This window comes from Molossus molossus, unplaced genomic scaffold (assembly GCF_014108415.1).
Source record: "Molossus molossus isolate mMolMol1 unplaced genomic scaffold, mMolMol1.p scaffold_m16_p_10, whole genome shotgun sequence".
Taxonomy (NCBI): Eukaryota; Metazoa; Chordata; class Mammalia; order Chiroptera; family Molossidae; genus Molossus; species Molossus molossus.
This window is the reverse complement of record NW_023425345.1, coordinates 56,184,817-56,199,986: the sequence shown is the minus strand read 5'-3', so window position 1 is coordinate 56,199,986 and position 15,170 is coordinate 56,184,817. Positions and strand designations below refer to the sequence as shown.

The following is a 15,170-nucleotide window of genomic DNA, read 5'->3' as shown; positions in this document are numbered from 1 at the left end:
ATCTGTTGGCTGCTGTGTTAACGGATCGCAAGCTGTGGGTGGGGTATAATGGACACACGTCTTTTTGTGCATCAACAACTTGGAGCATTACTGTCAGAGGTGATCTCTCAACAGAAGTCTGTATATTCCAGTGCTTTTAAAGTGAGCATCTACTTACAGCATTTAGGGGATTATTCTCTTGAAGCCACCACCCCCCCAACTTATGCCAGTACTCACAAATGCAAATGAGGAAGTAGGAGGAAGAGTTTATTCAGAGCTCTGATATGAATAATCATACCAGGATAATGAAGCATTCCAGTGCAGCTCCCTGAAGAATGATGCATGCTACATCGATGGGTATTTGCAAGCCCATCATCCACAGGACCTTCAGGATTTCCCCCACGTGCCTGACTAGGTTCTGCTTCTGGCTCAAAATGGCCTCTTCCAAGTTCATTTTTAGGCAGAGTACCTTGAGTTCAGCTGTTCACTCTTAGCTATCCTAATGAATCAGACAGAGGAGGGTCTGTCTAAAGGGGAACATTTCAAAGGTCACTGATGAGTTGAAAATGTTCCATCCAAGTCACGGTTGGGGTCATGCACAAAACTGGGGTGATTTCTCAAAATAAATCAGTGAGCTGTACTCTAAATAATATGTGTCATGTGGATGGTGTAGAGGACATCATTCTCTGTGAAACAGGTTCATTCATATGTAATTTGATTTCTTATTAAAAGATGACAGTACTGACAGTGTTAATTACAATGTGTTTAATTAAAGCCTAAAAATAAGAGCAGGGCCACACAGATTGAATGGTCCTTCTGCCACTCAGTAAAATTGCAAAAGCACCCCCAGAGCCTGTTCTACGCCTCACTCACAGCGAAGACTCACGAGCATGAGAAAGCAGTTTGCACAGTGTTCCAGCCTCCAGGTGAACTGCAGGATATACTGTTCTGGCAAACATGTGGGAGCCCTTACTATTGGGTCTGACACTTTAGGGGCTTCCTTCAGGAATAATATTTGGCTTCAAGATTATGGAAGTGAGAGGGATACATTTTTGTGATTAAGTAAATTTTTCATGTGCAATTTTCCGCTAAATTTTGTTACTAATTATTTATTTTATTTGTGCTTTGACATTTAAACTTTTTTTTTTTTTTTTATCTTCACCGGAGGATATTTTGCTATTGATTTTGTTAGAGTGGAAGGGAGGGAGGGAGGGAGAGAGAGAGAGAGAAGCATCAATGCCAGAGACACACAGTGATTGGTTGCCTCCGCATGACCCTGACTGGGGCCGGGTATTGAACCTGCAATCGAAACCGAGGTACGTGCACTTGACCTGGAATTGAACCCACAACTCTTTGGTCTGAGGGCTATCGCTCTAACCGCTAAGCCAAACCAGCCAGGGCTTGACCTTTTTAATTATAATTCCCTCCCTACCCCCAGTCTTCTAGACATTATTGGGATACAAATTTATAGGATATTTCAGACCTAAGCAATCTTTAGAGGGTTTGTAAGTGCTTTTAATTGTATCTTGTCTTGTGTAGGTCATTGAGAACATATACTGCAATAAATTTTATTTTGGTTATTATCTTTCATGACATAAGCGAGGCAGCAATTATATTTTGCTCACTAAGTGCTGAGAGAAAAAGGTCCATTTGTCTGATTGCTATCAGGGGTGCAGTCAGGAGTGGATATCATGATGAGAAAAACCAAAGGGGGGTTGGCTTATGGCTCTGAAACCTGAGGGAAGCTTTGCAAACAAATAATGAAATGGATTCAACTAGAAAACTCCGAGGATCTAAGGCACCTGTTGGATCAGAAGAAGGAAATTTAAACAATGAAGATGTGTGTGTGTGTGTGTGTGGGGGGGGGATTTAGTAAAATGGAATATCTGAAAATACAATGCTCTTAAAGTTTATACAAAACAGGTATTGAAAATAATTCAAACATCAATGTTATATTAACATTATGGCATTTGGCAAATGGTTGAGATTTACATAGTTCTCCCAGGGGGAAGGCTATCAAGGAGAGAGGACATGGAACGGCACCAGGAATTTGTGATCAACGTCTTCATTTCCTCTTTCCTTCGAAAAAGTTCGTCTCAGCACTCTCCTCCCCTAAGGCTTCTCCTTTCTTACCACCGCTTAGAGTCAGAGAAGTCCATGCTCTGTGGAATCTCAGGAACGTTGGTTTTCATGCATCTCTGAATTTGTCTCTTCACTATTTCTTTTGTCCACTTTGAATGAAATCTCTTCTCCACTTCTACCTTCCTTTTTACTGTAATGACATCCTATTCTCCCTTTAAGATTTTTCTTACAAAACCTTCTTTTTTCTTCAGGGTTCTGCCAGATTATTTGGAAGTAAAAGGCAGACTTCTTTCCAGCCATTTCTCAAATGTGCTGTGTTATTTTTATGAAGAGAAGGATGGAAAGAATTCCCAGGGAGAAGATGGTTTAGACTTCTGAGTTTAAAGGAATGTTAATCCATAAGGTTAGAGATTGCATGGCCTGAATTAGTGCAGGGAAAGTTTATGCTGTGTACCTGAGGGCATACCATGTGGTTTACTGTTTTTTAAACATATATTTCCTCTGGGGAAGTTTTTCAATACTTTGCAAGTTTGAAATAATGACACTATTATTAAGCATATTTTAATCATCTGAATGATTTGTAAATTGAAAGGAAGAGATTTATAGACTGGAAGCAGAATTGCAGTTGCCTTGGCAACCATCCAGCATGAGGAATAATGAACAATGTAGGGAAATGTGGCTGAAGGAGAAAACGGGAGGACGAGCAGGTGCAGGAATGACTGTCACGGTAAAGCTAACGTCAGACGGTTCCGTTGGTTTCAGAGCCACTGGGACGCTGGGTAGAAGTTAAAGGGAGGCGAATTATGACTCGTCCTTAGAAATGCTTTCACAATTACACATATCTAATAGTGGAAGGAGACGTGTTTTACTGGAAAGGGAAAAGCCTTTCCAGCCTGGGAGGTTTCAGGCGGACACAGGAGGCCACCTCCGCAGTGAGACGTAAATGAGCTCATCCCCTGGTAAGAGGTAAGGCGAGACTCTGAAATCCCCACTGACTCCGCGATTATATTCTAAACGTAGATGGGTGCATTTGTTGTGTACTTTGAAAAACTTAGCAAGAGTACTGTGGGAAATAATTAACAGGTTGAATATCTACTTACGCTCTTAAAACAGATTCTAGGTATGCCTCTTAAATTTTTATGACAATTTTCTTAGTAGTTTAATATATGCCATTTTCTGACATCACTTTTTCTTCTCTTTCCATCACCTTTCTATTTCCTTTTCTTCCTTCCCTTTACCTTGCCTCCCCTTAATCCCATTCCAATTTCTTTCTTCCTTCTTTTTTTCTTTACTTCTTATTAAAATTTCTCATCACTGGACATCTTCTTGAACCTAAATTAAACAGAATGAAAACTGTTTTCTCTACTCTCTTGCCATGTTATTCTTGTCCAGACACATCAGCTTCAAATGGCCACTGGCCTGGGTAGTATTACCTGGTTTAATGACAACTCTGCCCCCAGTGGCGTGTAGTGGTTGTGCAAGGCTGGCATCTGTCACTCTGGCGGAGTTGACAGTTCTGTGCGCGTTAAGCATGTTTTGGGTTTAGATTCCTGGGACGTACTGGAACTCCAGTGTAACATGTGGGTGGATGTTCTGTTCTGTGTAGAGAGTGGAGACATAATTAAAAATAAAGCCATCCAATGGTGTTTGTCATGGCCCATGAGTCTATTAGAATAAAAGATGAAACAGGCATTGCTTCGGCCAGAGTGGCATGCCCTCTGCCTCTGTGCCTACCGCCCCTGAAGCCTGGCTGTTGCCCCTGCACCCCTGTCCCCGCCGGGCTTCGTGGGCCTGTGTGGGACAGGAAGAGGAGCTGCTGAGAATCACCACACTGCTGGAGAAGATGGCAACTAGGATGGGCACGGAAGGGGCCTCCACCTTCTGGAAGCGGAATGGCTGCAGATGTCCATCCAGCTCCCCCAGATCACCAGGATTGAGGTTGCTGGTAATGGGCCAAGCACCACTCAGATAAGCAGGTGGCATCCTTGGCCAAAGTCCTCATCAAAAATTGGAAGTGACTACTGGACTCTCCTGGGTCCCCCAAAGGAGAAAAAGTAAAGGAAAGAGAAAAAGCTAAGAAGAAAGAAAAGACTGTGAATTGGAAGCCGAAGGCAGGCCTTCCTACTCCAAAGGAAAAAGGAAGGGAGGAGCCCAGAGATGGCGACTCTGGGTCTTTGGCCACTTCTCTCCAAAAAGGCCATGAATGGAAGGATCAAACAGCGGCACATCAAAAGCAGAGACCCCCTCCTCGCCAAAATAACCCCCAAACCACCTAGCAGCCCTCAAGCTCTACCTTTGCTCCCTCCATCTGCCTCCTGGCACCCTGCTGTCTCATGGGGACTCTGCCCTGGACAAGTGTGTGGAGATGCTCTCAGTTGCCTTGAAAACATGATAATTACAAGGACTATGAAGTCAACTGTGACAAGATGGCATCAGAAGTCGAAGATATCTAATAGGGGCTCAAGAACTCAGATCTGAAGTACCAGAACTGTGTGCACAGCCGAATCAGCAACCTCAGGGACCTCAGGAACCCCGCCTAGGGGAACTGAGCTCAGTGGGGCCATCTCAGCCCTCCTCATTGCCAAGACGACAGCGGAGAAGATGGTCATGATGAGCTGAAAGAGCTGAGGGTCGCCGTGACCCAGGAGGCTATCCGTGAGCAGCAAATGGCCAAGACAAGAGGCACCAACACTGGCCTTTTCCAGGGCAACGAATGCAAGAACTGTACTGTAAGCAGGTGCCGATGAGCCCATGACGACCTTTGCCTCATGCAATAAATGTGGCAATCTTTGGGGGTTCTGCTGATGCAGCTGCCAGCCAGGATTTCAGTGACAGAGTGAGGAAGAGCAAAGAGAGAGCACTAAGCCATTGATCGTAACTGGAGAAAAGGAATAAAAATTAAAATGAAGGAAAAAAGATAGTATTTATTATAAGAAAAAGTCTCCATCCTATTATCAGAGTCCAAATGTATACTTGATACATAAGGCAAGTTTATCTCAGCTATTCTGAGTACACTTAGAAATGAGTAATTATAGAAATAATTAGGGTCCAAATGATTTCAGATTCTTAAATTAAGCTCAGTAACATGGAGTAGTAAACGGTGTATTTCCAAATGACTCTCTTACTTTGCAGTGATTAAGGTCATAGACCTATAAAGTATTATTGGATTATCACCACCTCAAATTAATACTTGTAACATTACATTTGTTTCTATTCATATTTTATTTGTACAATGAAGAATTACAATTTTAGGTGATACTATTCATTTAGAATTCCCTAACTATCATTTTACTTATAAGGAAAATACTTTATATTACTTCATATGTATAGAATTATTCTCAGGTCAGTAAATAACATGAATAACAAGTGAATTGTTATGTTCCTTTTCTAGGTGAAGACCCTGAAACAAGAAGAATGAGGACAGTTAAAAACATAGCAGATTTGAGGCAGAATTTAGAAGAGACTATGTCCAGTCTTCGTGGGACCCAGATAAGCCACAGGTTTTTCTCTCAATTCTGCATATTTTGGGGCCAGTACTGGAAACAAAATTTACAATCAGGCACTTTTTATAATGGTAAAGAAGGAATTTTAGTTTTTCTTTACTATTTTCTTACTCAAATTTTACATGACAATCAGCTAGTTACTTCACAGCACATACACCAGGTTGTTTTTTTCTCTTCAATACTTTTTTTTTTTTCAGTGCAATTTCTCATTCAAACTGAATTCCATACTGAAACTGCCTGCCCTAAAGAATAATTGTAAAGTTGCTGTTGAAATGCATCAGAGGGGGAGTGGAGAGAGACTTTCAAACATCATTGTAACTAACTTCCAGAATAGTTCTGGGAAGGCTACAATAGGGTCAATCAAATGTTTGTTGAGAATGTGAAACAATGTTTTATTTTATCTACAATGTAATGATGGTCTTTCTTTTGAACACAAAACTGTAAAAAGCTGTGAATGAATGCCCCTACCCACAATTTCACATCTGCAGAGGTGTTTAGAATCTCATTGTGACAGTATAATTTGGCTTTCATGAAAATGACGTTCTTCTAAGAAACGACTCTCAATTCCAGCCTTTCCTGTCTGGTGAATTCTTGGTCAATGGCTCCACATGAACTCGAGTTCACTTACTTCCCCGTTTTATTTGACAGCACCCTGGAGACAACATTTGACAGCACGGTGACAACGGAAGTGAATGGAAGGACCATACCCAACTTGACGAGCCGACCCACCCCCATGACCTGGAGGTTGGGCCAGGCATGTCCCCGGCTTCAGGCTGGAGATGCTCCCTCCCTGGGGGCTGGCTACCCTCGCAGCGGTACCAGTCGGTTCATCCACACGGACCCCTCCAGGTTCATGTACACGACGCCTCTCCGTCGAGCTGCTGTCTCTCGGCTGGGAAACATGTCGCAAATCGACATGAGTGAGAAAGCAAGCAGTGATCTGGACATGTCTTCTGAAGTCGATGTCGGTGGATATATGAGTGATGGCGATATCCTTGGGAAAAGTCTCAGGGCTGATGACATCAATAGTGGGTAAGTGGCCCTGGGCCCTGTTCTCCAACAGAATTATGTAAAGAGGAAAAGTGGTTCACTGAGACTCATTGGTTATAAAAAGGACATGTAGGCTAGTTCAGAGTCATTAGAAAATGTGAGAAATCTAAGGGGCAGGGGTATTCAGGTCCTCTCTTCTGTTCATTCATGAAAAGTAAAATATCTATTATTTCTATAAAAGCTTTTCATTACAAACCATTAAATTGTTTTATTCTTGGTTCAGAGAAACACATGTCTTGTGTTTTTCAGAGTGATTTTTCACATGCTTCCTAAATAACAGATTTGTAGTGAAAGACATGGGAAGGAGGCGGGAGGAATTTTGCTGAGCTGCTTGCGTTTCTTTGGCTTGTCAAAGCTGCTGTAATTGCTTTGAGGAGCAAATATTTTCTAACATTCTTAAATGCTGCACCTCCCATCTGACTTGATGGAAGATCATTTTAGAATTGAATGTTTCCAACTATGTGTTATTATATCATATTTGCTTCTTTATCTTAGTCTCTGTTTTAGATTCCAAAAAATGCTGTGATTATAAAACTCTTAAAGTATTTTGGCAATTTGGAACATTTTATTCAATTGGAGGGTGAGCCTCAATGGAGGCGATAGGATAGTTCTATGGAAACGACTTTCACTGGCAATTGGAATTGCCCTTTTGAATGCTTCCTGTTACCTATTACACGGTTGTTAAGTGCATTCAAGATATGGATTCATTTAACCTTCCACCACCACCCCTTACGAGCTGAGGATTTTTGTGCTTGTACAGATAGGGAAAATGATCCTAACTGGCCCCAGTTGTTTATGCTAAGGAAAGACCAGACTTACATTAGAACTTCAAAACCCAGGCTCTGTAATGCCAGGAAAAGCTTCCCAACTAACCTTATCTATAGTTTTTCATATGACTCTGGGTTCTGGCCTACTGTTTGTCCTTATACATCTGAGAGGACCAGTGTCAGAAATCATTCTTCTACATGACTCACCCTTCCTGGCTTTATTGGTGAAGACCTTGTTCGAAGGGTGATAAGACCTAAAGAGTACAAAAGAGACGTAACTCAGATTTATAGCTCTGCTCTTAAATCTATTTACCAGTCCTTCCCAGATTGCCGCCTTACCTGAGTTTCTAACGATGTATAATTAGGGAGACAGATTATGGTCAATTAAGGTAGGAAGTAACTGAGTTACCACAGGAGTCAGAGTTCCTAATTTAAATCCCTCTCTACCACTTGCTGTCTGTGGACTGCTTAGGAACTTTTAATTTATCCAGATCCATTTTTGTCACCTGTGAAAAGGATAACATTGCAGAATCTCTATGAGATTATTTGGAATGAAGGAAATAACCCATAAGATTGTACATAGCACAAACCCTGTCACAATATAAGTGATCAATAAGTTTATCATCATCATAATTATATTTACTGTCATTAATAATCATACTAACTGGTGGTTATCAGTAATTATTGTGAGTATTTAATATCACCTAGGAGGGAATAAATATCCAGTTCAGGGAACATGATGGCAATGTAAGAATATCTAAGGCATGAACTTTCTCTCCTCTGTCTCTCCCCTATTTCTTCTCCTTTCTTTCTTCTCTCCCTCCAATACCCTCCTCTCTTTTCTCCCTCTGTTTCTTTAAATGGGGGCATATATGTGTATCACTTTTTTTTTTTTTTTTTTTTTTTTATCCTCACCCGAGGACATTTTTCCATTTTTTGTACAGATAGAGTGGGAGGGAGAGAGAGGAAGAGAGAGAGAGAGGGAAACATCGATGTGAAAGGGACACATCGAGTGGCTGCCACCCGCACGACCAACCAGGGCCGGGGACAAACTGCAACCGAGGTACGTGCCCTTAGCGGGAACTGAACCCGGGTCTCTCTGGACCGCAGGCGGACGCTCTAACCGCTGAGCCAAACCGGCCAGGGCTGTGTATCACTTTTAATATTCACCACTGGATGCGGATTTAACTACATACACTAATGTACTCATGTATTTATATAATTTATATGCATATATATATCTGCATCCTCACACACACATATGTAATCAGTCTCATTATTTGTGGTAGTTATGTTCTGTGGAGTTACCACAAACACGGAATTAATGAATGCTGAATCATTCCCCTAGGGAAAATACAGATTATTTCCTTTGAGCCTTTGGTCATAACGTTTTCATCAACGGATCAATATGTAATCCTGTTTTATGTGCATTTCAGTTGAAAGACACCTTATTTATTATTTGCTATGTATTTGTGGGTTCATTAACATCACACTCATACCAACAGTAGTGTAACTTGGGCCTGAGTGAAGCTTATCTAACACCTATTTTTTCCTAAGACATATTACAGCTTTCTTGCACTTGGGAACACAGGACAACTCGTCAGCACTACACTTGGGATTCATTTTAAACAGCAAAATCTCCAACAGAGGCACAAAAATGTGGAAAAGGTAGCTCTAAATAGACTGTGAAAAGGCCACCTAGTTGCAGTAGGAAAGCTGAAACAAGAAGGTGGAACGTCGCCTTGTCCGACCTCAGGTGGCAATGGTCACATGGGCAGCTCACGCGTCACGCTGCTCTGAGCATGTCCATGAATGACACGGAAGTGCTGTAGGTACTGACTTGGGGGCTACACGTTTTAGCGAAGAGCCAAGTTCCCAGATAGGAATTCGTGAATCATGAGAATCGAGTGTGTGTATTTACACACAGAACACGCTTATCTGAAGAGAGAAAGCATATCTTGAGAGCAGTTGAAATCAGATATCAAGGGACATCCCCAGGGCAATGTGCGAATAATATCAAAATGTTCCTACGGATGAAATTTGAGCTGAGAGTTCAGAATAAGGAGAAAGCACTAAATCCTGGTGTGAAAGGATTGAATAAGAAAAGGAAACAGCCCTGGCTGGTTTGGCTCAGCAGTTGGAACGCTGGCCTGCGGACCAGGAAGTCCCAGGTTTGGTTTCCACTAGGGGTATTAACCCCCCCCCCCCAAAAAAAATAATAAAAAAATAAATAAGAGAAAAGAAAACTGTTCAGTTCTGTTCCCTGATCTACATAGCTAGAGAGGAGAGAAATAGATTGAGACAGAATTTGTGAGAAAAGTATTGCAGAAGATATGTCATTTGGCAGTCTTGACAAGCATATGATTTTCAAGGCAGAAGGACAGTTGGATTAGATGACATTCACTTACTTTTCCCTTAACTGAGATTCATAGAATCGGAATATTAAAGGTAAGATTTGAGAGATGTGGACTGTTGTGACAGGTTCAATAACATTAAGCTAAGAGGTTTAAATAACCAATTTCCATTGTGTCTTAGAGAAGGTACCTTAAGAGTAACAGCACATGAGGATGGGGATGGCTTTTGAAAGACCAGTTTAGGGGAAATCTGCAAAATGGATTGAGGGAAGAAGCTCAGGGTAGATTTCAGTCACTGTGGCAAGAGTTCATGTCCAAAGTCACAAGGCCAGAAAGATAGGCGTGCCGTTGATAGAGATGAAGGGGGGGGGGTGATTTGGGAGGGTCCACAAGGGGAAAAATTGCAGACACAATGATGGGCTACTCATGAGGGTATAGGAGAGAAAAAGAATTCAGACAAGATACCCACTTTATAAGCACAGGAAATAAAAATGATACCATTAGAGAAAATAGGCACAGAGAGAGCTTATTCTATTTTTATTTTGGTGAGAAAGCAAAAAGAGGAGATGATGAGTACAGAGTTAAAAACGCAGAGTTGGAGACAGGGGAGTTACCGTGCTGAAGGGGTCCATTTGCCTGAGCGCATCAAAGCCCAGTAAGACATGAACAGGAGCTTGCAGCCAAGAGTAAGGATTTATCAAGGCGATGGGGCCGGGCCGGAGTCACAGGCAGGGGTGGATCATATGGGAAAATATTAATCATGGTGACTAATACAGTTGGGGTGGTTGTCTCTCCTGATTGGTTGGTGCGAGGGTTGGAGTAATTGATCATTCCATCTGCTCCTGATGTCAGCCATGGGGTTGTTCTGTCCAATTTCACAAGAATTTGTTCCATAGGATTATTCCACTTTCCACGGTCTGGACCTAAAACACAGCTGAGGCCAAGACAGTATGTTTAGTTTCATTGAAAACTGTCTCAATAGTCAATAGACTCAGGACCTTGTTTCTGAGACTGCTGGATGCGGACCAGAACCTTATTGTCTGGAGGGCTTAAGGATTAAGTAAGGGTGAGGGATGTGGGTGAGTCAGGAGGTGGGTGACCCCATATGAGAGGCCAGTTTGAGTCACAGGAAAAAAAATAAGGCCAGAGTAAAGAAAATAAGGTCTCTGCGTGGTTTCAGAGGGATACAGGTCAGAGATATAATGGGGGTGTGATCTCATATAGCAGATAGTAGAAATTATGGGAGACATGAGGACTCCTGGGGAAAGAATAGAGAGAGAAGAGGGATAATGAGCTTATGTATGTGTGTATGCCTGTATTGGGATATTTTTCTTGCATTCATCCTATGTGTCTAGCAACATTTTAGGTATTGTGTGTGCGATGGTTAATAGACACAGCACCTTCCCACCTGTGACTTTCATGCTGATGTTTTTATATTTGTATATGTGCTCATTTATTCAATCAATGAATAGTAATACATAGACATATGTATGTAAGTGTGTGTATACATTCTTAGATAAGTATTTTTTTAAGGAAATCTTTAAATAACTGATTTCTGCACAGTATAATAATATATTCCAGGCATAACTATTCTGAGAAACATTTTGCATTTTCTAGGACTCCAGCTGTGTTAGTTAACACTAACTTCTGTAGCAGAGAAATCTCAAAATCTCAGTAACTTAACACAAAGTTTGTTTCCCCTTCGCATAACTCTCACCGGTGTTCCCGACCTTCAGTTGGGAAATGTGTACCACATAGTCTTTCATAGACTAAGGTGGATGGCAAGTAATTCGCTTTTATCCAACCAGGTTTCCAATGTCTCCCTGGGCGTTCTTATTTCACAGGCAGATGGCAAAGAAGAAGAACCACGGTGTAAGAGTGTTTCGTATGTACTGGGCCTGGAAGTGTTGCATATGACTTCTACCCACAATCCCTTGTCCAGAACAGCCACTTGGCCACATCTGCTGTGAGCCAGGCCAAGAATAGGGTGCAGCTGTGTGCCTGGGGGGAGAAGAAATTGCTTCCATGAGAGCTGGCTAGTCTCCGCTGAATTCGCTGATGAGAAAAAAAAAAAAAGGGTACACCCATTGCCCTTCCTACTTATTTCATGCCTCAGTGGAAACCCAACTCAGACCTCTGTTCTCCGTTTTCCTTCATCATCAGTCTTTCCAATGAAGTCTTGGAGGGTTCCACAAGTGAGTCCATTTAAATAAGCATCAGTGCTCCACATGTGTTATGTTGACCAGCAGTCATTCATTTTCACCATCTAAATAAACTAGGTAAAAATCACACAGATCCTGCAGGAAAACTTCCTCTGGTGATTTCGACCTGCATGGCCTTACACATTTTCTGTTTCCCATGGTAGACAGAGTGTAGGATGCTGAGACTAAAAGAACGGCCCAGAGTTCTGTTCCCTGGGTGGAAGGTGACTAGACATGGCCAGCAGGTGACATGGCTGGTCTCGGCTCACATGTGACTCGTGGTCACTGCGTGGAGGATACCAGGATGTGCGGTACGTCACGCTCTCCAGGTCACATGGTGTGCCATGGTTGGCATCCACAGGATGTACCCAGGAGTCAAGCCCAGAATTGAAAGGGGTAAAGACGAGAGGGCATCCTAGGGGAGTTTTAATTTAATGGTGTTTTCTTTAAGAAAAAAGGGCACAGAGATGTCTGTGCTATAATTCTTGGAAAAAATGAATCACAACATTCACTTTTTAATTCCTAGTTTTTGCAAGTATGGTTTAGTGATTAAAGGGAGAAAGGGCTCAAGAGACAGTCATAAATGACAATGTTTAATTTAGTTTTTTTTTTTTTTTTTCCCTTTCTCATGGAACCACAGGGAATATCATGAAGTAAATGGGAATGGAGTTCCATTTTTTTCATGAGCTTTAGGCAGACCTCAGAAAATTAATCAGCATTCTGAGAGTTCAGAATTTCTTGAAGCATGTAAAGGCTTATCTCTTCTCTTTTGAAAATTACTTTAAACACTCGAGGATGTGAATCTGCCGATAATTAGGAATTAGTCAGGGGAAGGCCTCTTACTTAAAATAAGTCTCCTTGAAAAAGTCTTTGTTTATGAAGCAAAAAGGACACACACTGAAATATTGGGGGTGTGTGAGTTACATATTTTAATTGGATGGAAATTGAAGTTATCGGCAGGTGTCACAGTGATAAATAGTTGGGCCAAGAAAATAACCTAAAATTTAAGTCACGTGCCCAAACACAAAGAAACTTAATTCTGAGGAATTAAATTTTTAAAAAGGAAGGTGCATATGTTAATCCCGCGTTTCCCTTGATCCTCCCTCCCTGCTCCTCTGGTAAGCGTTGTGATGACTGAAGCATGGCTTACCTGAGTTGGATTAAAAGGATTTACATGGTAAACAGCAGATTCCTAATTCTAATGCTTCTATTTTATATTCAACATATGAGTTATTTTTTTAATCTTCACCTGAGGATATGCTTTTGTATGTGTGTTTTTAGATTGACTTTGGAGAGAGAGAAACATCAGTCTGTTGCCTCCCATAGGTATGCACCCCAACCGGGGATCGAACCTGCAATTTGGGTGTGTGCCCTGATTGGGAATCGAACCTGTGACCTTTCAGTGTATGGGATGATGCTTAAATAACTGAGCCACACCCACCAGGACTCAAGATATGAGTTATTTTTAGTGACTGTAGAAATTCTAGTGGAAAATAGCTGGTATTTCTAGCAAGCACATGTAAAGCACTTACTACATGTTAGACAATGTTCTATGCTTTTAAAGTTTAAGTGACTTTAGGTAGAACTAAAGTAATTAGTTAATCTGTATTCGGAGAATTCAAAATTACTTGAAGCATGCAATGGTGGACTTGGACCTAAGCAGTCTGGCTCCAGTCTGACTGAACTCAAGCATCATACTGACCCTGTGAGATCGTCCACATGTCTACTTGTACACATTTCTTTCCTAGGAGTTGAATTTTACAAACAAACATAATAGGGCTTTATAGCAATCATTTATTATTAGTATAGTTTTCTTAGATAGTGCATTTGATCTAGAGGACAATTCTTAACATTTTCTGTGTTTATCAAAAGGAAGATGCTAAACTGAAATTCCTTTGAGGTTAAAAAAACAAAAACAAAAACAAAAAACAACCAAACACTTTGGTTTGTCCTGTGTGTTCATGTCCTTAAAAAATAGCTAATTATGCCCAGGGCCGGTGGCTCAGTTGGTTGGAGTGTCATCCCATACACCAGAAGGCTGCAGGTTCAGTTCCTGGTCTGGGCAAATGCTGAGGTTGCAGATTCGGTGTTGGTTAGGGTATATGTGGGAGGCAACAGATCAGTGTCTTTCACATCAGTGTTTCTCTCTCTCTTCCCCTTCCTCTCTCTCTAAAATAAAAATAATAAAAAATAAAAAACACATCTGTGGGCAAGGATTTTAAAAAATAGCTTACTGTAATGCATACTGGCTAATGTGGTATATTGAATGTGAAAACATAGAGTGCCAGGAAGTTATGATGGGAGCATAGGCTGTGAATCTTCCTAAATCCCTACAAAAACAGACAAAGCAACTAGATAGCAAAGTCAAACAATCATGATTATTCTTTACACAAACAGGAAAAGATGATGACAGGGTATGCTCTCAAACCCAAAGTATAAGCAATTAGGAACAAATATCCAAGAACAAAGGACTGACATGGTCTCAGCATGTTTGTAAGAAGTAACAGAGGGTAGCAAGGGACATCTGATAACAGAAGAACCCAGGAATAGCCCAAAGAGACTGAGGAGAAAACACAGGGAAGAGTTATAGATCTAAGCTGAAGTAGGGCAGGTTTTTGACCACTTGACTAGCCAGGAGAATAGGGGCCCAAGGTCATGTCTGAAGGCAATGGAGCAGTCTAGTTCCTGTGAGTCTATTAAACTGTCCAGCTACAGCCACTTTTCAGGACAGGGCTCCAAACCGAACAGGATGTAACACTAAGGGTAAAAGTGTCATCAGGATAGAAGTGGGAGATGAGGAAAGAATCCAAAAATTTCAGAAAGCTAATAACCACATTTTTAAACACTCTACAAATATAACATAAGCAGTTACTGTGTAAAATTAGAAATATTTTAAATCAAATTTATTTTATTTAGAAAACTTAATTTCACATAAAATAACCAAGAGAAAAGTATCTAGATGAAATCTCATATGTAACATATATAACTAATAACAAATTAGTATCAGTGAGGGAATGGGAAAAATATCCAACAAAATAAAACATACACTCTAATAGTAAAATAAGCGAGAGACATAAACAGATATTTCAGAGACAAAACAAAAATAACCTATAACAGTAAAAGTATGATCCACATGCTTGGTAATCTAGATGGAACTTGTAAATTAGAACCAAAATGAGAATTTTTATTTATGGGCAAGTAGAAGTTTATTCTGAAACTATTTTGAGAACTATT

The 15,170-nt window shown here is 41.0% G+C and overlaps 1 protein-coding gene and 1 pseudogene across 3 annotated transcripts in view; both read left to right on the top strand.

Annotated features, from left to right (window-relative positions):
* The window catches only part of NAV3 (neuron navigator 3), a 332,922-nt gene that overhangs the window by 176,049 nt on the left and 141,703 nt on the right, over positions 1-15,170 (top strand). For all 3 annotated transcript variants that reach the window (XM_036251933.1, XM_036251934.1, XM_036251932.1), the window contains exons 10-11: positions 5,453-5,561; positions 6,213-6,596. In XM_036251933.1, coding sequence (XP_036107826.1) covers positions 5,453-5,561; positions 6,213-6,596 — 493 coding nt within the window. The remainder of the gene's footprint in view (positions 1-5,452; positions 5,562-6,212; positions 6,597-15,170) is intronic.
* On the top strand, positions 3,773-4,866 carry LOC118623228 (annotated as a pseudogene).